Source organism: Manis javanica, chromosome 4 (assembly GCF_040802235.1).
Source record: "Manis javanica isolate MJ-LG chromosome 4, MJ_LKY, whole genome shotgun sequence".
In the NCBI taxonomy this organism is placed as follows: Eukaryota; Metazoa; Chordata; class Mammalia; order Pholidota; family Manidae; genus Manis; species Manis javanica.
Window position 1 is genome coordinate 160,809,440 of NC_133159.1, and position 25,768 is coordinate 160,835,207.

Here is a 25,768-nt window from a genome sequence, read left to right on the forward strand (position 1 = left end):
AAGGAATCCAGCTTGTTCCAAACCTAGGTCAGATTAAAGTGGAGAGAGAAATATCATTTGGGAGCCTAATGGGCAGGTCCTTGAGCGTCTAGGGAGTTTGTACTTCTATCCTTAAGGCAATGGCATACAAGCAAAGGTCTTTGAGCAAGAGCACAGCCTGACCAGGGGTCTCTTCAGGGGAAAAGTATAAGAGCTGCAGCTGGTGAACAGAGCCAGTGGGAGAAATTACTGGGGAAAGAGAACAGAGGAAGAGCAAGCCATGCTAAGGGTGATCCTACTGACAGAGCGAGACAAGGTGAGGCCAAGCAGGAGAGACAATCAGTGTGAGCTGCTGTCAGCACATCCTGGGGAAGACATCATTCAGGCAACTAGAAATAATAAATTAATAAAAGCAGAATCAATAGCAATTGTTCACATGTGTACAGATTTTATAGTAAATCAAGTACTTTAACTCATCCATGCCTTTGACTAGTATTTATCAAGTCCCTGTGTGCCAGGCCCTGTACTAAATGGTTTGGGATATATCAGTAAATGTGTTAGATTCCAGTGGGGGAGACAGACATTAACAGCCTAGTAAATAAGTAAATCACATGGTGTACTGGAAGATGCTATAAAGAAAGGTGGAGGAGCTAGGGGAAAGGAATATGGGAGGACTGGGTGCAGAGCCGCCATTTAGAATGGGATGGTCAGGCAAGGCCTCAGGGCCAAGGAGACATTTCAAGCAAAACCTTGAGACTGAAAGGTGTAAGGAAGTGCTACCCCAAAATATGCTACTTTGGGGCAGTGGTTATTTTGAGATGTGGCCCTTAAAAAACACCAAATGCAGGGAGATGCTTTCACTGAACTCCCCTCACCCACCTAAAGACAGATTCTTCGAAAGGAACCCAACTGTGATGGACTTTGATCAACCAGGGAGGACTGACTGTCACTGGAGAGACTAGACATGGACACCACTCCCAGACACACTGTCACAACTATCCCACCTCCCAGCTAGTCTTCTAAGAGACCATTCATCTTTCCTAAAAATCAGTTACTTTCTACTAACAGGCCTGTATTCCCTCCTCTCTTTCCCTGTTAAGTTGGTATTTAAGCCTGAATTCTAAGCCACTTTGAGGAGTTACTCATTTTTTCCTGGGTCTCTCCCATGTATCCATGAGGTATACAGGTAAATAAGTTTCTGTTTGTTTTTCTCTTATTAATCTGCTTTTATTATAGAATCTTAGCCAATAATTCAGAAGGGTAGGGAGCTATTATGTTTTTCAACCCTATAAGACTTTTTTGAATAAAAGTCATATGAATATCTGAGGAGATGCTTCCAGGCTCCAAGGTGGGAGCATTTATGGCATGTCTAGGCCCAGCAAGGGAGCTGGTGTGGAGGGTAGAGTAGCTGAGATGAGCTGAGAGGAAACAGGGATTGATCACAGGAGCCTCATTGGAGAATATGTGGAGACTGGCTTTTACTTCGGAGCGGAGGAGTGTCATGATGTGACTTATATTTTAATGAGTGCGCTCACGCTGCTGTGTAGGAACCAGGCACCAGGGAGCTGGGGCCAAAGTCAGGAGACCCACTGAGGGCTACTGCAATAGTCCCAGCAAGAGATGATGGTGGCTCAGACCAGGACAGGAGCCGAGGAGTGGTGAGCAGTGGTCAGACTTTGCATATGTCACGCAGAGAGCCCCAGGTTCCCTAGCCAACTGGATGTGGGCTGAGAGAGGATGAGAATCAAGGGCTCGTCTCCGTGGAACTGCCGTCAGCTGCAAAGGGAAGGCTGCAGATGGGAGGGGAGGGGAGCTTAGGAGCTCAGCCCAGGACATGGGATGCTCATTAAATATTACAGAGGGGATACACATGAGTTACCTTCATACAACCCAGCTGGTAACTGTGTGTGTGCACGTGTTATTTTATTGTAGCAAAATGTACATCATGTAAAATTTACCCTTTTAACCATCCTAAGGGTACAATTCAGTGGCATTAAGTACATTCACGTGGTTGTGCGACTATCATCACCATCCATCTCTGGAACCTGTTCATCATTCCAAACCAAAACTCTGTGCTCACTGGCAGAGCGCCCCGCCCCTGACAACCAGCACTCTACTTCCTGTGTCTATGAATCTGACGAATCTAGGTACCCTATATAAAGGGAGTCATTCAGTATTTGTCCTTTGGGGGCTAATGTCCTCAAGGAAGACCATGTTGTAGCATGTGTCAGAATTCCCTTCCTTTTTAAATCTGCGTAAGATTTCATGGTGTGTATATGCCACTTTTGTTTATCCAGGCATCTGTCCACAGATGTGTGGGTTTTTCTACCTCTTGGTTATTGTGAAGAGTGCTACTCTGAGCACAGGGGTACAAATATCTGTTCGTGTCCCTGCTTTCAACCCTTTTGGGTATATACCCAGAAGTGGAGCTGCAGATCATATAGTAATTCTGTCTGGTTTTTTTTGAAGAACTGTGCTACTGTTTCCCAGCCCTGTGTTTTTTCCCCTACTTCTACCTCAGAAGGAGTGAGAATCATACAGGTGATGCAACTGGCCAGAGCAGAGCCCTGAGCCTAGGACACTTGCCCCAGAGATGCTTCTGGTTCACAGAGCCACTGTGATTCTGGCACCCTCTCCAGGGACAGTCCTGGACAGAGACAGACCTAGAGAACTGAATTGAACTGAGGTGCAAATTTAGGACCCATCTTCAGAGAGCTGGTAAGGAATAAGTTTGCTGCAGAAGAGAGGACAGAAGGCTCAAGAGAGCAGGAAGCAGGAGGTTGGGACCCCAGAGTCCAAAGAAAGAAGAGGAGCCAGCAGAGAAGCCCAAGGGGGAGCTGCCATCAGTGCAGCCAGTGGTTACCAGGCCCAGCCTTCTGTCACGTAGCTCTGTGAGCCAATTGCCACCCTAGCAGCTGTGTTACATTGGACTGGCTACTTACCCTTTCTGAACCTCCATCTCCCCAGCTGTGAAATGGTTATAATTACAGTGCCTGACCCATTGGGTTGATGTGACATTTAAATGCAATGAACAGGATTTGTGATGCCAAAAGAGGGTCACAGAAACTCAGGGAGAGAAGAGTTTGAGAAGTCACTGGGAGAGAGGGGTAAGGACCTCCCTCTTGTGGGCCGCTGGAGGGAATGTGGAACCAATTTGTCTCTGGAGGGCAATTTTGCAAACACCTTACAAATATGCTTATCTGTTGACCCAGAAAATCCACTTACGAGGAATTTATTCTACGAAATAATGAAAGATGTGAATGTTGAATTATCCACAAGCACATTCATCCACTGCTGTTGATGAGAAGAGAGGCTTGGAGACATTTTAGATGCCTAGCAAAAGGGGACTGGTTATATTATTTATGCTCTGTCCAGATGAAGGAAAATTGCATAACATTAAAAATGTTGTAATATAATCCTGTTTGCCAGCATGGAAAGAGGTTCAAGATACAAATTTGTCACTCTTTTATTACAGAAATTTTAAAACATGCACCAAAGTAGAAAAAGATACTAAATCCAGTAGGTTTTCCCCTGATACATACAGGAAAGGAAACTGAGGCTCAGAGAGATTGAGCAAGTTGTCTGAGGACACAGAGCAGACAAGTAGCAGGACAGCATCTCTAATGGTCCCTTGACTCAAAACCCCAATCATGCCAGTAGGGCCTCCCTGTAGGTCCTGTGATCCTCCCCCGGGGTGAGGCTGCCACACAGGGAGATCCTCAGGACCATCTGAGAAGGAAGAAAAGAATACACACCTTACACGCTCACACTCACCCAGATATGCACATTCACCCACACTGGCACTCACACACATGTAGCTTGCACGTGCACTCCTGCTGCCCTATATTCTCTCTCACACACGCACATAGACACAACCACACACGCGCGACCACACACGCACATGCACACACACACGTCTCTGTGCTCCCACAATGCCCACTCAACTCTGAACCACAACCGAACTCTGTCAATCTCCCTGACCCCTCAGTGCAGGTCAAAGTCAGGGCTCAGCCGTTGTTTGCTTAAAGAAAGGAACTAAGGATCAAAAAGATTTTTTAATTCCTTGCCTGTGTGCTGCAACAGCTGCCTGTCCACAACAGCACTGGCAGCCAGACTCACACCTCAAACATGCAGTAACACCACCCCTCAGCTCTGGCGGGATTTGGGGCACACATTCCCAGGCACTGGCCCCATTGAGGAAATGACTAACCCCCTTGCAAGAGCAGAAGCTCTCGGAGGTTCCTGGGAACTGGCCCCTCTCAGGTGGCCGCGCAGCCTAGCAGGAAGAGGGCTGTCACCACCCCAGGCCCTGTCCTGGTCACAGCCCAGGCACCTTTCCTACACAAGGGCTAATCACACCTGTTTTGTCAGGATTCCATGGAATCTGAATGGGAAACACTCAGCACAGCCCCCAGCTATAGTGAGTGCTCAATAAAACGCTGGAACTGCTGTCCCCGATCCCTCTCAGGAAGCGTCCTATCCCTGGGGGCAGTGGCCAACCTGCCAGGGAGAAGGATGAGGTCTGCTCCCCCACCACCCTGGGGCATGCTCACGCGGTGGCATTTGGTCTCTAGCTAGCACACACGTCAGCCGGGCCAGGCAGTAGAAAGATCAGAAAGAGCGTCACCTTCTTGGTGGTAGAACACTCACCCCTGCCAGAAAGACACCTGTTTGGGGTGAATGGAGACTCGACAAGCCCCTTAGGAAGGGAAAAGAGCCCTGCACACCCCTAGCTGACCTCGCTGACACATGACCGCCACCAAGCTGTCCTCCGAACTGGGAGCAGAGAGCAGCAACTCACAGGCTCATGACAAGGTTAAATTGCTCCCAACCAGAGAGGCTGGAGGAGGGAATAGGGGACCAAGAAATAAGACTAACGTCGAGGAGGGGAAGCTGAGAGAGACAGCCAAGTGCAGGAGTGCGGACCTGCCGCGTGCTGCGCCGAGCGACCCTCTGGTCAGTCTCAAAGCGTCCAGAACAGCGCTGCCCGATACAAATAGAGTGCATGCCACCTCTGTAATTTTAAATTCCCTAGGTCCACACTGTTTAAAAAGTAAAAAGAAACAGATGAAATTCATTTGAATAATATTTTTATTTAACCCAATATATACAAAACAGTTATTTCAATAAGCAATCGATATTAAAACTATTGAGATATTTTACAGTTTTGTTCATGCCTAGTCTTCAGAATTCCATACCTACTTTACAGTTCCAGCACACTGGCATTTGGACCAGCCCCGTTTCCAGGGCTTATGAGCCATGTGCGGCCTGTGGCTGCTGTGGCCCTTGGCAAGTTGGAATTAATTGCAAGAAGGAATTAACCGGTGGGTGGGGGAGTGCAGGAGAGGGTAAAGGCTGCCCAGATGGGCCCAGCACCCCCAGGTGACACAGGCTTGGGGCCGGAGCCGCACAGTGAGGAGAGCTGAGTGCTGGGGCTGGGGTGCAGAGCTGTCACCAGGCAACCTGGTGTGGGGGTTCTCTGGGTTTCCTCCCTGGTATCTTCACTTGCAAACCACCCCACCCTCTCCCAGCTGGTAGGAGAGTTCTTCAAGGCCGTGGGCGATCTTGAGGAGCCTGGCTACAGACTTGGTGCTAGGTGAACACAGGAGCCCTCCTGGAGATGGCCCTTTCTAGAGTTACATTAGCTTTTAAAAGACATAAACTAAAGGAGGCTGGAGGAGCTGTGGTCTCAGTCCAAGGTAGATGGCCCTAGCCAAACACACCTGCGGGCTTCTCCCAGGAGAGGGGTCAGGTCTGATTTCCATACAACATGTCTAATGCCCTTCCCTCAGTCTGGAGTGTCCATCCTGCCCCCCAGCCTAGGGGAGTCCTCCTCCAGTGCCTGGTCCAAATGTAGGGCCCAGTGTGCACCTGTGCCAGGCACTTCCAGTGTCTGAAGCCTGGCTGGGTCGTGAGCTCCTTAGGGAAGGTACCAGGCCTGGCCCTTCTCCGATTCCTCCACGAGCCCAGGTCACACTTTATCCTCCCCACTCTTGGCGACTGAGTCTGCAGTTTAGCCACCCAATTGGCCCTGCCCAGGAGAAGGGAACCAAGAGCCCTGGACTGTATCCCACTCCCTAAGCAAGGCAGCCTCGTCCACCCCATCTACAGGGGCTCCTGCTGGACTCTTTGGAGGAGGAGGAAGGAGAGGAGGGGAAGGAGAAAGCAGAAAGCAGGATGGAGAGGGCAGATGCTCTGCCAGCAAGGAGGCAAAGAGAAAGTGAGCAGCTCCCACCTTGGGTTGGCAGGAGAGAGGCCCAGGCAAGGACAAGAAACTTGATAATAAAAAGAAAGCCTGGCTGGGTTGCCGGTGGGCATGGAGGGGAGTAACATGTAACTGACATACAGTGAAAGCACACTGGCCTTCAGGGTCCAGCTCAATGAATTTTTACCACCTGGATCAAGATGGAGATCATTTCCAGCACCCCATAGGGTTCCCTTGGGTCCTTTTCCAGTACACACTCAGGTGGTGGGAGTTGAAGAGGCGATGTATTGTCAGCAGAACCCCAGCTGACCCCTCACACACAAGATCTCACGATAACCCCATGCAATCCTGGTCAAAGCCCCAGCAAGCCCAGTTCTGCCTCCTCTTCCAAGGGGTAAAAATAGCAGGCTGCATTCACAGGCGGAGGGTGGGAGGGATGCCATGCCCATCATTTACATACATGACTGGTGGCTCCCAAATAAGGAATGCAAGAAATAATTCCATTTTTTTGGCTTTCTTTAAATCAAGTTCAATCCTGTGCCAGTTAACATCCCCACCAGCTGCCCAGAAACCCAGTCTTGGATGGGACAGGAGCTCCAGCACTCCCCAGGATTCTCTCCAAGTCATGGGGTTTTCTGCAGCACCAGAGCTGCAGGAACACCCTCTGGACCAGACCATCCATCCACCCTGGTTACCGTGGAGATACCTATTTTCCCAGAGGATGTGATCTCCTCCTGGTGGGTGATTCTGCTGTTTCTGTGCCACATTGGAGGCGCTGGAGAATCTTATGGAAGCTAAGAGTCCCAGGTGACCCTTGCCACATCCCTAGGAAATCACCATGGAGAGGTGCCCCCTGCATTCTGAGAGGCTTGATCCTGTTTCCTGATGTGTTGGAAGCTCTCTCTCCCTTCCCCTCTGGGACTCTAGTGCAATCTATCTAGTGAGTTCACAATGTTACGTTTTTATCCTGTCACACATATTCTCCTCTTTAAATCTCCTTAAAAGCCTGTCATTATCCCTTTGTAAGAGGAGGAAATGGAGGCGCAAAAACAGTTACCCAGGAGGAAGAGGTGGAGGTAACACTCAGGGTCAGGCGCTTCTGTACCCTGCCCCTGGCCACCTGGGCTAGGACCTCAAACTAGGAGCATGGTAATGGATGAGCCAGTATTAACAGGGGTCATAGATGTCACTTTTAGATAAATTCATCCTGGTTCCATCATTACTCCACAAGGTCTCAGGGCTGGGACAACTCCCTGCTGGATGAGGGACTCTTGTGGGCCCTCCTTGGAAATACCCCCAACCTGGGAGCACAGAGCTTTGGACTTTAGACCTGGCAAAGGCCGTCGAGATTACCTAGTCCTCATTTTATGGGGATAAAACAGAAGCCCTGAGAGGTGAACAGGGTCACCCAGGAAGCTGGTGGTAATAAAAACTGGGTCTCCCACTTTCCTGACCACTTGTCCTCTGAACTGCATCCTGCCTGGGTCAAAGTTTGTGTGTGTTTGTGGCCATGACTATTTGCAGTGCACTGAGGTCAGGTCTGGCACTGGGCACCAGGTGCCTGCAAGAGAAGCTGGGGAAGGTGGCTTATTGGGGAACACCTTCCCTGCCCTGTGCCAGGAGGCCAGAGCCAGCAGCAACCTTTGGAGCCCAGAGTCAGACCTCTGAAAAGGCTTTTTTCTCTATCTTTGGCCCCAGGACTCTCTAAGAGAGTGGGAGAGGTTACAGCCTGGAGCCCGGGATCAGCCATTCCCAGTAACTTGAGCACTTACAATGCATGTCCACATGTTCATTTAACAAGCATTAAGCACCACTGTGTACCAGGTACCTACCACACGCACACACAGTAGAGGAGCAGGCATGTGCCTTGCTCTTTGAGCTCACAGCCTAGCAAGTTGACAAATAAGGGAAGTAGGAGAGCCAGACTCATGGGCATGCAACCTGTGCCAGTCACACAGGGTTCTGTGCTTTATTTAGTGCTCTGCTGTCATTGTTGTGAAGTTCTTAATTTCTTTGTTAAATTTTTGAACAAAGAGCCTCACATTTTCATTATACTGGGCCCAGCAAATTATGTCACCAGTCCAAGGGACAGGCAAGTGAAATACAGTGTGATACATGCCAAAACAGAGGAAGTGAGACAGGGAGAAGGGCTCCAAACACAGTCTCCCAGCTGAGTCCTGCAGGATGAGTAGAAGACTCCAAACAGAGATGAGAAGGGCATAATGTACCAAGCAAAGGGAGAGCACGTACAAACACCCGGAAATAAAGTTCAGACGCTTCGCAGAACCACTAAGGTATAGCACATGGGGAGTGCTAACATGCCATGAGGCTAAAAGGGGAAGTAGGACCAAGAAGAGTCAAGATAATTCTCAAGAACAAAAAAGAAGGACCGATCCTACTGGACACCAAGACTGTGTGAAAAGCTCCTCTAAGTAGCAGAGCACTGCTTTGGGATGAATAGACCAGTAGAACAGAACAGAGAATCCAATATGAACCCACACATAAAAGGAAACAGAATTATGACAGAGTAAGCATGAGCAATCAGTGGGGGAAAGGTTCCTTATTCAGTTAAATGGTGCTGGGACAACTGGCTACCCATATAGGAAAAAATTAGACCCCTGTCTCAAACCATGCACAAAAATAAATTCCAGTGGGCTTTAAACCTAAATGTAAAAAGCAAAGCTTTAGAACATAAAAAAAAAAATTACAGAATATCCTTTATAAACTCGAGGCAGATAAAGGATTTATTTTAACATGACACAGAAGGATCTTTTTCTAAAAGGAAAGATTGATAAGCTGGACCACATTGCTATTGTTAAATTTGGTACAACAAAATATGTGTGCACAGGAAAGGTAGCTCTGACTCATTCACTCCGTCTCCCAGACCCTTTTCAAGCACAGCACGTTTGTCGTCTGTGAGTGTAAAGGTTCAAGGCATGTTGGGTCCTTAACTTCTCAGACCTGGATGGATGTGAGACTGGATACTGACTTCTAGCCATGTCTTTCCCCTTTCTGATATCAAGAAGCCAAATTATTCATCAAAAGTTCACTTAGCAAATATGGAATCAAAACAAATTATCAAGTATACATAGTTCTTCTTCCCTCAGGGTCTTCCTTCTGGTAGGCTCTCACCTTGCCCCCCAGTGACTCTTTCCCACCCTCTAAATGTCATCTGGTATATCACCTCCTCAGAGGTCTCCTGAGGTCCCTGTCAGATTACCCTGTTTATTTCTTTCTGGTCATCTATCATGATATCTTATTTACTGTCTTTCCCATTAGACTCCCCAAGGCCAGTGACCCTGACTGCCAAAGGGCATAAACCAGCAGTTTATGGGGTCAACACACATTGTTTTGTTTGGCTTGAAGTTTTCCAAAATTTTCCAAAAATTCAAATTATTGACAATATTTAAAAATCAAGAGATTTTATGTAACATCTGGATTTCCAGGTTGTTTTGAAAAAGATCTAGCAGAGTAGCTGGAGGTGACTAGATGCTGCAGCCTCTAATGCTCATCCTGCCCCCCCCGCACCCCATCCCCCCCACACACACCCCATCACATCACACTTGGTGGTCAGCACTCCTTTATCTCACCTGCCCGGCCCCTGGAGGCCTTTGGAATCTAAAACCACCTATTTGCCCTGCAACTAAGAACATTTCAATTAATGAATTGAAAGAGCAAGAAAGTTGACTGTTTCGAAGCAAATATTTCAACCACACACAGGGAAGGCTCTACCCCACGCAATTTGTGTGACACACAGGACACCCTCTGGTGCCTGAATTCTTCTTGGCCCCCAGAACCAGTGTCACTCTCCACTAAACTCATGCAAATAAACTGTATTCTTTACTTAGGTTTTCTAAGTGATACATTTATTTAAAGCAGATTAATCCATTTTTAGATTATATTCACTCAAATGATAAATTAACCTAAATGATAAGGTCTTGGTTATATTATTGTATGTTCATTAAAGTGCCATAGTAAATCTGTAAAGACGAAGGTGAGTAATGGGTGGGCCTGAAATAGTGGTAATTTGTCGTGTTTGGGAAGCTCAGCTCTAAATCCCTTCTAAGCAAGTGCCAACCTATGCCAGAAAGAACCCCCTAAGCATGTAGGGTTGCAACAGGATATAAAAGGTGGAATGGGCCAGAGGACAGTGCGCATGCGCCTCCGAAACCTCCGCCCCTATTCTGCACAGCCGACACCTTCCTCCCGCACTGCGCAGGCGCCTAGACGGACCAAGCTTTCCCTCCCCCTTCCACCTCTTCCCGAGTCCCGAGGACGCCCTCCTGCAGCACAGAGTTTCTGCGCAAGCGCCAACGTGCATCCCGCGTACCCGGACCTATTGGAAGCGGCGACGCCTGGGCGCAGAAGACACGACGCCTGGGTGGGGTTGGGACGTGAGGGCAGCGCGCTGGCGTCACAGGGGCGGCTATATAAGTAAATACAGGCACCGCCCCTCCGCCCCAGTCACTGAGCCGCCGCCGAGGACTCAGCAACCTCCCCCTTGAGCCCCCTCGCTTCCCGACGCTCCGTCCCCCCTGCCCGCCTTCTCCCGCCGCCGCCTTCCGCAGGCCGTTTCCACCGAGGAAAAGGAATCGTATCGTATGTCCGCTATCCAGAACCTCCACTCTTTCGGTAAGTCACGGCAGGGTCCCATGGTGAGCAAGCAAGGCCAGGGTGGGGCAACAGTGCGCTCCCCACCCAGGAGACGGGGCCGGGAGAGCTTCCAGGCGCTCCGGGCCTTTGTAAACTTGCGCAGAGGAAAGATGTCTGGTCGGCGGAGCCGAGGCCCGGACCTTGGGGTCGGGGCAAAAGTGCGACCGGAAGGAGCCGGCGGGAGGTCATCTCTTGGGCGGGCCAGGCGTCTCGGGTGGCGCATTTACTAATGGCTCCCAGGCAGTCTTGGGCCACACCCGCCCTCTCCTGCCACCCTCCGTCACGTCCGTTACATCACTGCCGTTGTCACGGAGCCGGGAAGGAGAGGCGGCGCCAGCCCTAAGTGACAAACCCGTGAGCCAATGGGGCGGGAAGCTTGGCCCCGCCTTGTAGCTCACGTTCCAGCCGGTTGCATCAGCCGGGTGGGGCCCTGCCCGTCCGCCCTCCCTCCCCGACACGTGATCGGCTTCCCTGGGCGGACTGGGGCAACAGGCCCAAGCTTTCTCCGATTTTGGAGAAGCCAGCCGTACTGGACTGACCTGTTCGGGGACAGCCAACAAAGGACATACCTGATTTGACTTGCGATTTCACTAGTTTCTGCAGGCGCAAAAGATCCAGTAAGAGGGTGGTAGTGACATCTGAGCCACAAGAGCTCTAAACGAGCTTGACCTTTCTTCCCAGACCCCTTTGCTGATGCAAGTAAGGGTGATGATCTGCTTCCTGCTGGCACTGAAGATTATATCCATATAAGAATTCAACAGAGAAACGGCAGGAAGACCCTTACTACTGTCCAAGGGATTGCTGATGATTACGATAAAAAGAAACTAGTGAAGGCGTTCAAGAAGGTAGGTCCTAAATGAGGTTATAGGAAAATCACGTTTACCTTCCTACATGGGTGTGCTGTGTTATATTACTTTTCCAAAGGGGATTTTTAGGGTATCTGCGCTGTTGCTTAGCCTGATTTGTTTTGCTTTTTTGTGCTTGCAGAAATTTGCCTGCAATGGTACTGTAATTGAGCACCCAGAATATGGAGAAGTAATTCAGCTACAGGGTGACCAGCGCAAGAACATATGCCAGTTCCTGGTAGAGGTGAGTTCAGTCACCTTGTAATTGATTTGTGCCTCTCCCCTGGCTAATCTCAGATCCTGCCTAGTCTATTCAGTTTCTGCTGGGGACATAGAAGTTTGTTTTGTAAGACTAAGCAAAACAACAGTTGAGTTTTAAAGTATGCAGATGAATGTATTTCTAAAAACAGAAGGGACTTGTCTGCCTTAGGTTTGCTGTTATCATGGATCCCATTTAAAGAAAAAAGGGTGCACACAGATAATAAACAGCATGTCTAGTTGGCTGTTCATAAGCGCTAAAATTCTGTTATTTTGTTGGGTCTTAGCTGAGTGTCATGAGTTGAAAACCATGATGCTCACGGGGGTTGAGGTGTACACCTTGGTTCTTGGACGTCTCTCTTGCCCATTGCAGAAGCTAGAAGGTAGGATTGTTGCCATCATGAATGGAGACTTTACTCTACTCCTCTCTAAAACTTCACCCTTTTTTCTTTGCAGATTGGACTGGCTAAGGACGACCAGCTGAAGGTTCATGGGTTTTAAATGCTTTTGGCTCACTGAAGCTTAAGTGAGGATTTCCTTGCAATGAGTAGAATTTCCCTTCTGTCCCTTGTCACAAGTTTAAAAACCTCACAGCTTGTATAATGTAACCATTTGGGGTCTGCTTTTAATTTGGACTAGTGTAACTCTTCATGCAATAAACTGAAAAGAGCCATGCTGTTTAGTCTTGAAGTCCCTCATTTAAACAGAGGTCAAGCAGTAGGCACCTGGCAGTGTCTGGCTTGAAGTAAAGCAATAACGTGAGGTTTCAGCCAAGTCCAGAGCCCCCAAGATGACAGGCAGCTATGTCTGGCCAGAAGCTCCTCGGCTTTCCCTCTACAGAGTTCCCTGCCCTAAGAGAATGTAACCAACGGAACAGCACTCGGTGAACCCAGAGGAGAGGATGGGGTAAGGCAGCAGTGGAAGCTGTACCACTATAGAGGGGGCCTTTGGTTTCAGAGGGAGATGCCCTGGTGTCTCCAACCTGACCAGGGCAATGGGAGAGCTGCCACCTTCCCTCTTCCCTCTGGCGAGGTACCAGGACATCTGGCTTTTGCAACCAAGGTCTTTTTGAACGGACATATATCCTAGCTAATTGATGTCCATGCACCAGAATGTGAGGCCAACCTCTATCGGTTAAACTTCTGACAAGGGAACAAATTCAGACTGATGTATGAGTCATAATAGCTAGCTGTAGAGCTTGCAACTTACTAGCAACAGCTGCCCAATGCCATGTGAAGTGACAAACTGGTTTTTGATTTTTTTTCCTTCAGTTTTAATGTTATGTAATGTATTTAAACCCTTATTTAAATAAAACTTGTTTTCAGAAACATCTGACGTGCAGGTTCTATTTTATATGTAGTCACTCTTGAACGTGTGAAAGAACCACAGAAATGGGCAGTAGAGGATACGTCGTCTATCTATACACAGATTCTCAACTGGGGCTTGAACCTCCTGGCCAAGAAAACCTTTAGTGAGCTTGTTCTTCCAAGTTTGTAGCAGGTCGGCTGTTTTACAAGCAGCCATATGCTGTCCCATTAATCAGTGTCCTGAAAGGTAGTGCATGGCAGGCAGATAAAGTGGACAGTGGCCTGTCACTGCTCTGGAAAACTTGCCTTGTGAGATGATAGAGCAAGCCAAGTTAGTTAGAAATCCTCAGAGTTCCCTCAGTAATGGGATCCTGTGTTAAGCACTGCAATAAGTGGACAAAATATGGTGTGGGACTTAACCTATTCCTGTATACTTTCTCTAGGGAATAATTGGTAGTAAACAGTTGTGACAAGTGTTTTGAGAAGCTGAAATTTAATGTTGGGAGGGCATCCCTTGACAAAGGACAATATATAGTAAAGTTATCTAGGTCAGCTTGTGAAGGCCATTCTCTTAAACATATAATCTAGCATGTGGATCATGAATTGGTACTATCATGAATTCAGGTGCCAAAAGTACAGACTTCAAACTACTGAACACTCATGAGGAATCCACGCTTTTCCTATCTTGTTGGCAGCCTATTGTATAGATTGAGGTCAGCCTCGTGTTTGGGATAGAGGCCATCCAGGAACCAGGCGATGTTTAGAGGGTTGCTGAAAAGCTGAGCCAGCGGCTCTTGCCCTGAAAAGTGATTCTAACACTGGAGGTAGAAGAATGTAACACAAGGTGCTACAAAACTGTTTAATAAAAAGTTACCACTTGGCTGCAAACTAGTATCGTTTAAAACATTTGAATGATACTATACTTTGAAGTAGGTATAACTTGTTTATAGAGCTGAAGAGCTATTTTAAAGGAACTTGTAGAAGAAACCCCAGAGACCAGACCCTTAAAGACAACCACAGTCCAGATGAAACAGTAATGGGAGAGAATCGTACTGTAAGTTGATGGGCAGCTCTGCTGGGCTATTGACATCTTTCACCATTTGAGGATGTCCAATCCTTTAGAACGGTATTCTGAGTTAAGCCAGCAATCTTGGTATTAAAGCAGCTGTCTGTGAAACCAATCAAAACATCCATGAACATAAAACTAACAAGTGTTTGTGAACACCCTAACCCAATTGATGTGACTTGGGTGTATCAGGGTTGAAATAATAAAGCATAGTAGTCTCCATCTCTTAATCAAGAAAACAAATGTAAACATTCCAATACTACTAAGTGGTAGAGCCTCATCCCGATGACCTATGCAGTCAAAATCACGAATTTTACAGATTTGACATTCAGAAAGGGGCCAATGTCACCACTGGCTTGGCCAAGGAGCCACAAGTTCTCTTGAGGATTGGGAAATCTCCCCTACACCCACAGGGGCCAGGGAAGTCTTCATAAAGGAGGTACCAACTGCTGCAGGGCATTCCAGGCAGAGGAGTCAAGACCCAGAGATGGAGGCACCCAGCCTGTATGAGGCCCCTAAGGCAGAACTGTGGCTGCAATAAAGGCCTTGTATAGAGCAGAAATAATAACTTTACTATATGCCAGGCCTGTGCTAAGCACTTAAAAGTATACACTGACTCATTTAAATAACAGGGACTCTGCCAGGTAACTTAGCAAGTAGGTGGGGAGAAGGGAGTGGAGGAAAATGAGGGAGGGAAGGTCAGCATGAGATGAGAGTGGGCCGAGACATTTAGGTGTTAGTATTTAGGCGAATCACAGTGAAGCATCAATGGTCAAGAGTGTCAGCTCTCTGCTCCTTAGCTCCTCTCTGACCACCAGTCTCCTCTCCACCCTTCATTCCCCACTCTGTCACTCTGTCAGTCATTCTCCCTTTCTCCTCTCATTTCTTCTCTACCTTCAGTCTCCCTGGCCCACCCGAAGCATCAGTAGCCCCCTTGCCCCCCAGGCCCACCCTCTGCAACAGGCACAAGCAGGCACAACTGCGTGTTCCTTAAAATGGTTGTAGGAAGACAAATGAACTAGTCAGCCAAAACTGCACAGGAGCCTACAAAAATTAAAGCCCATTCACATTTTACCCGTAAATAGGTCAAAGAAGGTCTACTGGAGAACTGAACATTCCACCAAGAAGCTCTAGAATGGATCCCCTTTCTTGTTTAGCAGCCTGGGTGGTGTCCCTTGTGGCACCAGTGTCAAAACACTACTATGCACAAGACTTTGAACTTGTGCTTCTTGACTGACTTTGAACTTTTTAGGAGCTATACATTGTTTCAGAATTAGCACACAATGTGAGGCTTTGGCCATTTTCTTCTCTTGCATTCCCTTAAATCCTCCTAATTCCAGTACCCACAAAATGTACTGTCATTGGGAAGTTTGTTAAAAATTCAGATTCTAGATCCCACCCAGGATAGTTTGGTTCTATCATGTGCCCAGGTCACACCTGCTTTTCAAGGGCCTACAGAAATGTCTAAGAACTGAAAGAAATTGATTATCTCCAAAATTTGACCCCAAAACTGCAAAACCAGAATGAATAAATGTTTAGAACTATAAAAGGTAACATAATAACTGCATAATAATTATTCTATAACTATAGGTAAACATGATAAAACTTATAGAGAAAAAAATATTTTTAAGAAAACTTAGATTTTTATTTAAAATTTAGAAACATCTTTCAAAAAATGTTACAGAAAATACATTTATTGGCCTATGGTGTGTTTTATTTCATTTGGTATGAGGTGTGACAGTCTCTCAGGAGAGAAAGCCTGGCCAGGAAACCTCCAAGAAATGGCCCTGCCTTTAGAGCTAGAGATTCTGACCCAGAGGTTCTAATGTGGGGCCCAGGAACCCTCCTTTTTAACCAACACCAGCCAATTCCTATGGGAGGGCTGCAAACAGCACTTGGGAAAACATTGCTATGGCTAATGGGGAGTTACTGAGGAAATTGAACAGGAGAGAAGCTTTATCAGAGCTAAACTTCAGGGAAAGTTATCAGGAATTTTGCTTCCAAGATGGCTTGTAAAGGGTCAAGGGTCAGAACTGGTTATCAGCAACTGAGAAACCAACTGCTGAGATTTTTGTATATAATGTACATATGGGCATCTCGCACATTCTTGGTGAGACCATCCATAGCTTTTATCAGATTCTTAAAAAGAGCCCATGACCCAAAACAGTTAAGAATCACTGGACCATGGTTTCCTTACAAAGCCCCAGAGATTAACAGTTTATCCATCCACATCATTATAAGCAGCAACAGTGCCTGTTTCACTATCGACTTTCAAAATTAATAACTCTTTAAAAATGTTTCTAAACAGTTCTAAATCTGAGTGCGTGTTGGGCAGAAGATGCACACACAGTAGCCTGGCCCTAGTGTGCAGATGCCCAGGCGTGACTCACTCACTCCATAGCCACTATCGCCAGCCATCACCCAACTGCAGAGTCTGAATCATTGCACAGTTTAAATTGCCTTTAATCTTAGTTCTTTATGGTCAATTTATATCCAGAATGGACAACTGGTTAAACACAGGAAGCATAGGGAGCACAGAGGTTGAAATGTTAACGTGGAGCATAAACATGACAGTCATTCTATGTGTGGGTCAAGTCATTGATTCTCATCCATTCTTGTGAAACAGTAGAAAATAAGGACAGTGCAGAGAGATGTGACTTACTAATGGTTGCCTGCTCCACCTTGGAGATGGAACTAAAGACTCGTACTGCTAGGTATCATCTGGGAGCCTGTTAGATGGGCAGAATTTCCAGCCCCATCCCAGACCTACTGAACCAATCTTCATTTTAACAATCTTCATTAAACAAGATTTAAGCCCAGGTTTGGACCATAAAACTAGCAGATTTCATGTTGTAGTCTGCAAGCTAGTTAAAAAAGACATTACCATTATGACTTAATTTTTATAAGTGCATTTTCCAATACAATTTTAGATCTTCATTGTAACACACAAAGACAAAGTAACACACAAAGTATGGAAAACAACAGTTATGAACTGGACTGAGTACAAATATGGACACACTGGTACCATTGCACTAGCTGAGAAGTACAAAAACTTGGCTGTCAGAGTGATCAGCTGGGGAGCTCTTCAGTGGTACCAAGCCTGGGCTCAGAGCCTTAGGCCAGAATGGCTGGGGGTGCCTCATGAGTGATGGTGATCTACCCATTCACCCCCATCCAGCTGCACCAGACCTGTATGTCCTGTTCATCTGATTAAGAGGTCTCCAGATGTCAAAAACAAAAGAAGGAGAAAATACAATGATGGCTTTGTCTATTTTGGCTTTTTATTTATTGGGGCCAAAAACAGCCCACATCTCTCACATGCTATTTGCACACGCTTGCATATGAGTAGCTCAAACTCTTATATTCCCCTGTAAGAAAAATAATGCAAAAGTCATAACAAACATAGGGCAATCCCAGTGAACTTTAGTTTAAAAAAGAATGGAATTTAAATCTGCACATTAATACACATTTGTTCTTATAACCAAACATGATGCAACATCACGTTTTAAAATCATGCTTTTCCTTCTCATTAAATCTAGATAGTGTCTTGTCACCTTTTTAATGGGGAAAGTCTAAATGTGTCTTTGAATGGTATGATTATTACAGATGGCATTTTAAACTGAACTTTAGAGAAGAACCTATCAAAAATGTACCAACCTTAAGTTACCTTTTACTTAAATGCCTAGCATATACGTTGCATATGATAAAGATCTAAGGTTCCCAGGTTGATCCTCTAGATTATTAATATGACCGGAAAAATATGACTTTTGAGTCCAAAAAAAGTCAAGACTCACTGAGAGAGATCCCAGCTGCTTTGCCACTGAATACAGGACAGAAAATATTCACATGAACAACTTAGAGAAGAGGTTGCCCAGGCTTATGATGGTTCCCATGGGTTCATATAACCCAAAATTTCTCAGCCTCAGCACTATTAGTATCTGGGCCCAGATAATTATGTGTTGGAGAAGAGGGGGCTTCCTGTGTATCATAGGATGTTTAGCGGCATCTCTGACCTCTACCCATCAGATGCCAATAACACTCCTTCCCTGCCATCCGGCCACCAAAATTATCCCCAGGTATGGCCAAATGCCCTGGGGGGCAAAACCACACACACACCCCTTTTGAGAACCACTGATTTAAGCCATCCTTTCTCATCTGCTCTGCCAAATAGGAAAACAAAGGAGAGAGAATGAATCACATTATTACAGAAGATAACCCTGCTGATTTTAAACTTCTCGTAGCATGAGCCATTCATGCATCCAGTAAACACTGAGCACCCAGTATGTACCAGTCTCCCTTTGAAGCACTGGGGATATAGCACCGAACAAAGGTGCCTGATCATGTGGGCTTTATGTTCTGGGGCCGTAGGGGACGAGGACAAAATCAGACAAATATGAATTACATATTTGTCCAGATGGTAATTAGTGCCATGGAGAACAAGAGCAGAGAAAGAGACCCTCTCCCTGTCACGTGATGAACGTGACCTCTTGCCTAAATATAATTGAAATAACTTAAATATTTGTACAGTGGTTGGTTTAGCCTCTGACTCCTCAACTAGAGTATAAACTGCATGAGACTTACTCCTGCTGAACCCCCACACCTGGCACTGTGCCCGCACTGAGTAAGCACTCCACAAATGTGAATGAATGAGTGAGTGAGTGAATGAACACCGCAAAGACATGGCAATGGGGTCTGGACTTAGAAGAGAAGTTGTGGCTGGAAACAAAGCTTTAGGATCATGAACACTGAAGGCATACCCAAAGTCATAACACAGGATGAGACCACTGAGGCAGCGGCAAGGTCAAGACAGTCCCATTGGAGTTCCCACATTGAGAGAGTGGAAGGAATGGAAGGTTCAGGCAGGCAGAGGCTGAAGGGTGCCTACCTAGCAGGAAACCTTATCAGAGAAGCCAAGACAGCTGGTCTTAGTGCCAAATGCTACAGGAAACAATTGTAGGAAACCAGAAGAGACCCAAGGCCATGAGGTTGTTGACCTTGATTTTGTGGTTCTTTTTCTCACTTCCTGAGCTTAAAGATTCACACATTTATATTTACTCCTTTGTTTAATGTCAAACACATTAATGCTCTAAATTAGATTTGGCCCCATCTCTTAGAATTCTCCTGGCTATAATTTTCCAAGGACTCTGTGGTTTTCGTTTCCTTTTTGCATGCTATTTGAGAGAGTAGCTTTAAATTTCAAACAATTGATGAGGAGGGAGAGTTTTTACTTCAGGTGATCTCTGCGCAGCCACCTCTGCGCACTTGCTCAATCCTCTTTTTCAATGGAGTTTTCATATCATGGATTTAAACTGTGGACATTTGAAATCACATTTGATAAAGCCTGGCTACTCAAAGTGTGAATTGCAAAACAGCGGCACCAGGCTTACATGGGAACTTTCTAGAAATGCAGAATCTCAGGCCCCTATCTGACATCAACCAAATCAGAACCTGCATCTTTAAAAGACCGCCAGGGGAGTCTCATGCACATTAAAAATTGAGAAGCACTATTACAAAACACACTAATACAGCCTCACTCTACACACTGCATTTGAAATAACACAAATCCCCCAAAATAAGAAATTGTCAAGAACCATCACATTTCAGTCTACTGACTTTTGACACGGGTACCAAGACAATTCAATGAGGGAAATATCTTTTCAACAAATGGTGCCGGGACAAGGGGATAGCCACATGCAAAGGGATGCATTTGGGACCCATACTTTCCACCATATTCAAAAATTAACTCAGAATGGATTGTAGACCTAAATAAGAGCTAAACATGTAGAACTCTTAAAAGAAAATATAAGTTAACATTCATGAACTTGTTAGGCAAAGCCTTCTTAGATATGACACCAAAAATACAAATGGCAAAAGAAAATAGATGAATTGGACTTTATCAAATTTTAATACACTTGTGCTTCAAAGGACACTACTAAGAAAATGAAAAGAAAACCCATAAAATGGGGAAAATACTTGCAAATCTTATATCTGATACGGGACTTGGATTAAGAATGTTTACAACTTCATAACAAAGATAACTTGAAAAGTGGTCAGAGAATCTGAATAGATGTTTTTCCAAAGAAGATATACAAATGGCTAATAATTAGCACATGAAAAGATGATATAGCCATCAGGGAAATGCAAATCAAAGCCAGAGTGAGATACCACTTCACTCCCAAAGATGGCTATAGTCAAAAAGACAGATGATAACAATTTCTGGTGAAGGATGTGGAGAAACAAGGACCTTAATACACTGCTGGTAGTAATATAAAATGGTGCAGCTGCTGAGGAAAACAGTCCTACAGCTCCTCAAAAAGTTAAACATGGAGCTACCATGTGATCCAGCAATTCCACTCCTTAGTATGTACCCCAAATAATTGAAGATACATGTTTACACAAAAACTTGTACACAAATGTTCATAGCAGCATTGTTCAAAATAGCCAAAAAGTGGGAAAAAGAAACAAATATCCACCAAATGATGAATGAATAAATAAAAGGTAGCTTATCCATAGAATATTATTCAGAAAAAAATGAACATGCTTTAACATGACTGAATCTTGAAAACATTATGCTAAGTGAAAGAAGATAGACAAAAAAGGCCACATGTTGTATGATTCCATTGATATGAAATGTCCAGAATAGGCAAATCCATAGAGACAGAAGGTAGATGAGTGGTTGTCAGGGGAAAAGACGAATGAGGAGTAACTGCATGTGGGTATAGGGTTTCCTTTTGGGGAAATGAAATGTTTTGGAACTAGATGACAATAATAGTTGTGCAATTTTGTGGACTGCAGAAAGAGTGAACGTCATGATATGTGAACTATATCTCAATAAATAGGTTCTCTTTTTTTTTTTTAATTGAGTGAGTCATGTCAAAGCTGGATGCTTGGGCAAATTATAAGCCAGTGATTTGCCCTTGCCAAATGACAGCACCACTTTAGCTGGTGAACACAAAAGTCCTCTATTCCTCTGGTAGGGATAATTACAATTAGGTAGCTCTATAAATGCCAGAGAACTTCAGTAAAGCCTGAAGAAATGAATTGTCCCCTCTCCCCTCCCTTAAATGGCTTTTCACGGTAGCCGAGTAAAGTGATAGGTAAAATCAGCCATCAAAACCTCCCCCATCTCTCCTGGCCTGGCGTTAGCTGTCACTCCAACCAACCGCATTCACTGGCCTAATAGATAACAGAGCAAAGGGAAGAGAAAGATCACTGTAGAGGGAGTAGGAAAGCAACAAGGGAAGACTTCTTTGTAATGCTTGTGGAATCAGACTGCCTAGGTTCAAGTCTCAGCTGTGTGTCTGCTGAGCTCTGTGTCCTGGGCAAATCACTGGCATGAGTTTGGGACTTGATTTTGCCCTACTTACAAGCTAATGAGTTATTCTATTACTGTTTCACAAATGCTGGTAGAAGACGCAAGACTCCTGGGTCAGAGACAAAGAATCTTATTACTCACAACCCAGCTACCAGTGTGATGTGCACCATTCCCCTTGCCCCCCAAATTCCATGGTGGTGATGCAATATGGACCCATGTGACATTACACAGGCAATAATTGCTGCACAGCCGAGGAACTCTGAGCTTGGGGATCTACTGCTTTGAGTAAGCAGTAAGCGAACCTGCTCTGTCCCATAGAGAAATAGAACCTCGTCCCTCAGGATCACTCAAATGCACCCTGAGAAATGGCCCAGGTAAAACATGGTCAAGACCTTGCATTTGTGGATACTGAGATGCTTCAGGGACACTTAGGGCCCTAGTGGACTGCTTCATTGCTTCTCCCAGCAATCACCAACCTCTCTGTGCCTTGGTTTCCTCATCTGTAAATTAGGAGCAATTGTAATATTATTACTATAATATTAATAATACTAGTACAATAGTAATAATAACTAATACTCCTTGTGGGTTGTGGTGAGGATTACAAGACATAATGCATGTGAAGTGCTTGGCAGGAGGCCTGGCCTTAGAAGTGCTCCCATGATTTTAATCACCATCATTACAGGAAGGGGGGTGGGGGTGAAAACATGCTACAGGCATCAGAAGGCTGGCCTGGAGCAGAGCTTCAAGGTCCAGAGTGACGGAGGAGGCTTCCCTGCCTACTTACCCCCAATCATCCATGGCAACTTAAACTAATATCCTATTGTCTCCCATTCAAGAGAAAAGGAACAAAGACCCTCTTGATCAGTGTTGTGTCCTCAGGGTCAGCATAGTGCCTGGCACAAAGTGAGGACTTGAAAGATTTTTGTTAAATAGACGAATGAATGAAAAAGTGAAGGCACAAAGTCTCTAAACCGGCAGGAGGGTCTGGGATGAAGGACCCTGTTTGAGGACTGGCCTTGAATAGGGCTGTGCACCCCGCAGCGGTGGAGAAAAGAGAAGAAGACAGAAGGTAGACTCAGACAACTGTGGGCGTGGCAGGGAGAAGGGGGGCTGATTTCAGAGGACCTTGGCAGTGAAAGGAGTGATGCTTCACAAAGTTGCCAGGCAACCACCCAGCTGCAGAATATTAATTTGCAATTGAATCAACTGGCCCCTTTCAGGAACTTTCCTATTTGCAGAGACAGGGAGATAGGAGCTGAAGATGGAGTGGTAGTGAGTGACCAGCTTTGCAGGATCTGAAGCAGGACAGGGGCAGCAATCTAGGTGCATCACACATAACTGAAATGTGGGACCAGGCTGGGGAGGGAAGAAAGTGAGACCCAGAGGGGCAGGTAGGTGGGTTGTGGGGACCCAGGCAGGTGGAAAAATGGCAGTCACAGTGAGGTTAGGTTCAGCAGGAGCTGGGTTTCTGCAGAAAGGGTGGGACAGAGGTCGTCAGGGAGGAGAGGCAGCCATACACGAAATCCAAGACCACCCAGTTCACAGCTCAGCTCCGTCACCTGCTACCTGTGGAGCCTGGGCAAGCACCTTAACCTGGCTGCCCCTCCCTTCTTCAACTCTAAAATGCACCCAAGTAAAGACTCCTCTCCCATAGATGCTTTTATTTTCTCATTTTAAAACCACTACCCGTCATTGCTAAACAAAACACTTTCTGATATTTTATTATAAAAATGTTCAAACACACAGAAAAGTTTAATTTTAACAAGAAGATTCTAATGCCCACCCCTAGATTCTATAATTTATATTTTCTTATTCTTGATTTCATATCTGCCCACCCATTTTATTTTATATGCATTTCAGAATAAATGCACAGTACCCTTTGCCCTAAACACCTCATTAACTAAAGTTCAACATTTGTTACAGTTCTTTTTTTTTAATAAAATTTACATACAGTGGAATGCACAATCCTAAGTATGTACTCAATGAGTTTTGACAAAAGTATGCATTCAACTGGGTTTTGACAGTCTGTAAATGGGATAGCAGGCTTGGTTTTGAGAATTAAGTGAAATAATATGTCCTGTGAGCACTCATTCAACAGGGGAAGGTATTGATAAGATATGGGAGGCAGAATACTCCCCAGCGTGGAGGCCAGGATGTGACCCACACCTGTGGGAAACAAGAGATGGGTAGATTTGAAGAGTTAATGTAAGGCCTGCCTGGAGGAGGGGGCATTAACCTGCAGAGGAGGGCCCCAGAACTATCACAGGGAATTGTGGAGAGGAAGAAGTCAAGGAAAGGGGGAGAACATTCTGGAAGTCAGCAGGATGCAGCAGCTGGATGAGGTGTGGTAGGGCCACAGTAATGAAAATACCAGTAATAGTAGCAAACCTGTACTTCTAAGGTGTGCAAAACTAAACGACTGCCACCCCAGGCAGCTCATTTAACCTTCACCAGGACCCCCACACCAAGTAAGTACCAGTATCATTCTCAAGTCTGTGACTTGCCGTCAATCACAGTTACCGAGCGCTGAAGCTGGGATCTGAGCCCAGGATTGTAAAGTCTCCTTGCCCTGTCCTTTCATGAACACACATACCAGTCCTGCACACAGACTCCAGCAGTCACCTGGGTCTCATCTCAGCTTCTGGCCTGAGGTGACTGGGGCGCAGCCCCCTGCAGTGGGGGACAGGTTTAGAGCTGCCCTGGTTATCCTAAGGTGAAGCATGGGTTGAGAGCCCACGCTCCAAAGGCATAGGCCAGCATCAGATGGGGCAGGAAGAGGGGAGGGCCAGGGAGAGAAGGCAGAGGCTGGGGGGCACCCCTGTTCTCTCGTGAGCAGCCTGATGCCGGGGCCCTGAGGTGGGTGGGCAGCCTCTCCAGCTCAGCCTGACAGCAGCGCGAACACTGTCCTTGTGGTCCTGCTACGTGACCACTTTCAGACAGCAGGTGAAGCCAAAGGCATGAACCCACTTTCTCCTCCCCAGACGCTGCCTGGGAGGGGCCACTGTGCCCATGTTGGCAGGGACACCCCCTCCCCCAGGGGTCGCTGTTTACCCCAGCACCCCACACCCTCCAAGGCTTTGTTGGCTTTGCTGCCTGGGGCCGGGTGGCTGAGTCACCACCAACCCGTCCCTCTTCCGCTATCAATAACCGCTTAGGAAGCCAGACACCACCTCCCTGAGAGTGGTTTGCAGCTCAGCAGTTACGTTTCCCAGGCCAACTCTGGCCGGGGTGTGTGGTCAGGTGCACAGACTTGCCCCAGGGGAGTTTCCTTCCCCAGAAAACTGTCTCCCCTTGACAGGTACCATTGCTGTTATTATATCTGTCTTTCTGTGCCATCCCCTCCCCTACAATCTGAACTCCACCAAAGCAATAGAAGGGCAGCTCATACTCCTCTCCCGGGACCTCATCCAGGCTGGCTTATGGCAGCTCCGTAATGAACTGGACCAGATGAAAGTGGACTAGATGAATGATCAGATACCTGAAGGAACATCCCCCTACACTGTATTTGAAAAATCACACACAAATTCACACAGGGCCAGTTCTCACTGACAGAAACTTTCATGAGCTGGAACCCCTGTTTTCATTTTCTGGCCATAAAAAATTACCATCAGCTTTAGAAACAACTTAAACAACACAATTTTGTTCTATCACAGTTCTGTAGATCTGAAGTCCAAGTACACACAGCGTGGCTCACTGGGCCAAAATCAAGATGCTGCCAGGGCTTTGTTCCTTCCTGAGAGCTCTGGGGATGAATCTGCTTCCAAGCTCATCAAAGTTGGCTGAATTCAGTTCTTTTAAGGTTGCAGAGACTCAGCTGGAGCCTCTCTCAGCTCCTTAAGGCCACCTGCATTCCTCGACCTGCTGCCTTCCCCTCCCGCCTTCAAACCAGCAACGGTAGGTGGGGTCCTCCTGGCATCTGGGGGGATCATTATTCTGCCCACACACCCATCATGGGAGGAGAAGGATCCCAGAACCAGGAAGACAGAGACCTGAGTTTCAGCCCCAGACCTCCTTGGTCATACAAGCTCAGGACAGGGATCACTTCGCCTGTCTCTGCCTCAGTTTCACCATCTGCAGAATGGGGACACACTAGCACTTATGTCCTAGGATCATGGTGAAGAGCAACTGCATTTATTCACG

At 46.4% G+C, this 25,768-nt stretch overlaps 1 protein-coding gene across 1 annotated transcript; it reads left to right on the plus strand.

The window, feature by feature from the left end:
* Positions 1-10,630: 10,630 nt before the first annotated feature.
* EIF1 (eukaryotic translation initiation factor 1) lies at positions 10,631-13,270 on the plus strand. The gene is made up of 4 exons (XM_037019759.2): positions 10,631-10,816; positions 11,519-11,682; positions 11,825-11,926; positions 12,397-13,270. Exons 1-4 carry the CDS (start codon positions 10,786-10,788, stop codon positions 12,439-12,441), a joined length of 342 nt encoding a protein of 113 aa, XP_036875654.1. The 5' UTR covers positions 10,631-10,785; the 3' UTR covers positions 12,442-13,270.
* The last annotated feature ends 12,498 nt before the right edge of the window (positions 13,271-25,768 follow it).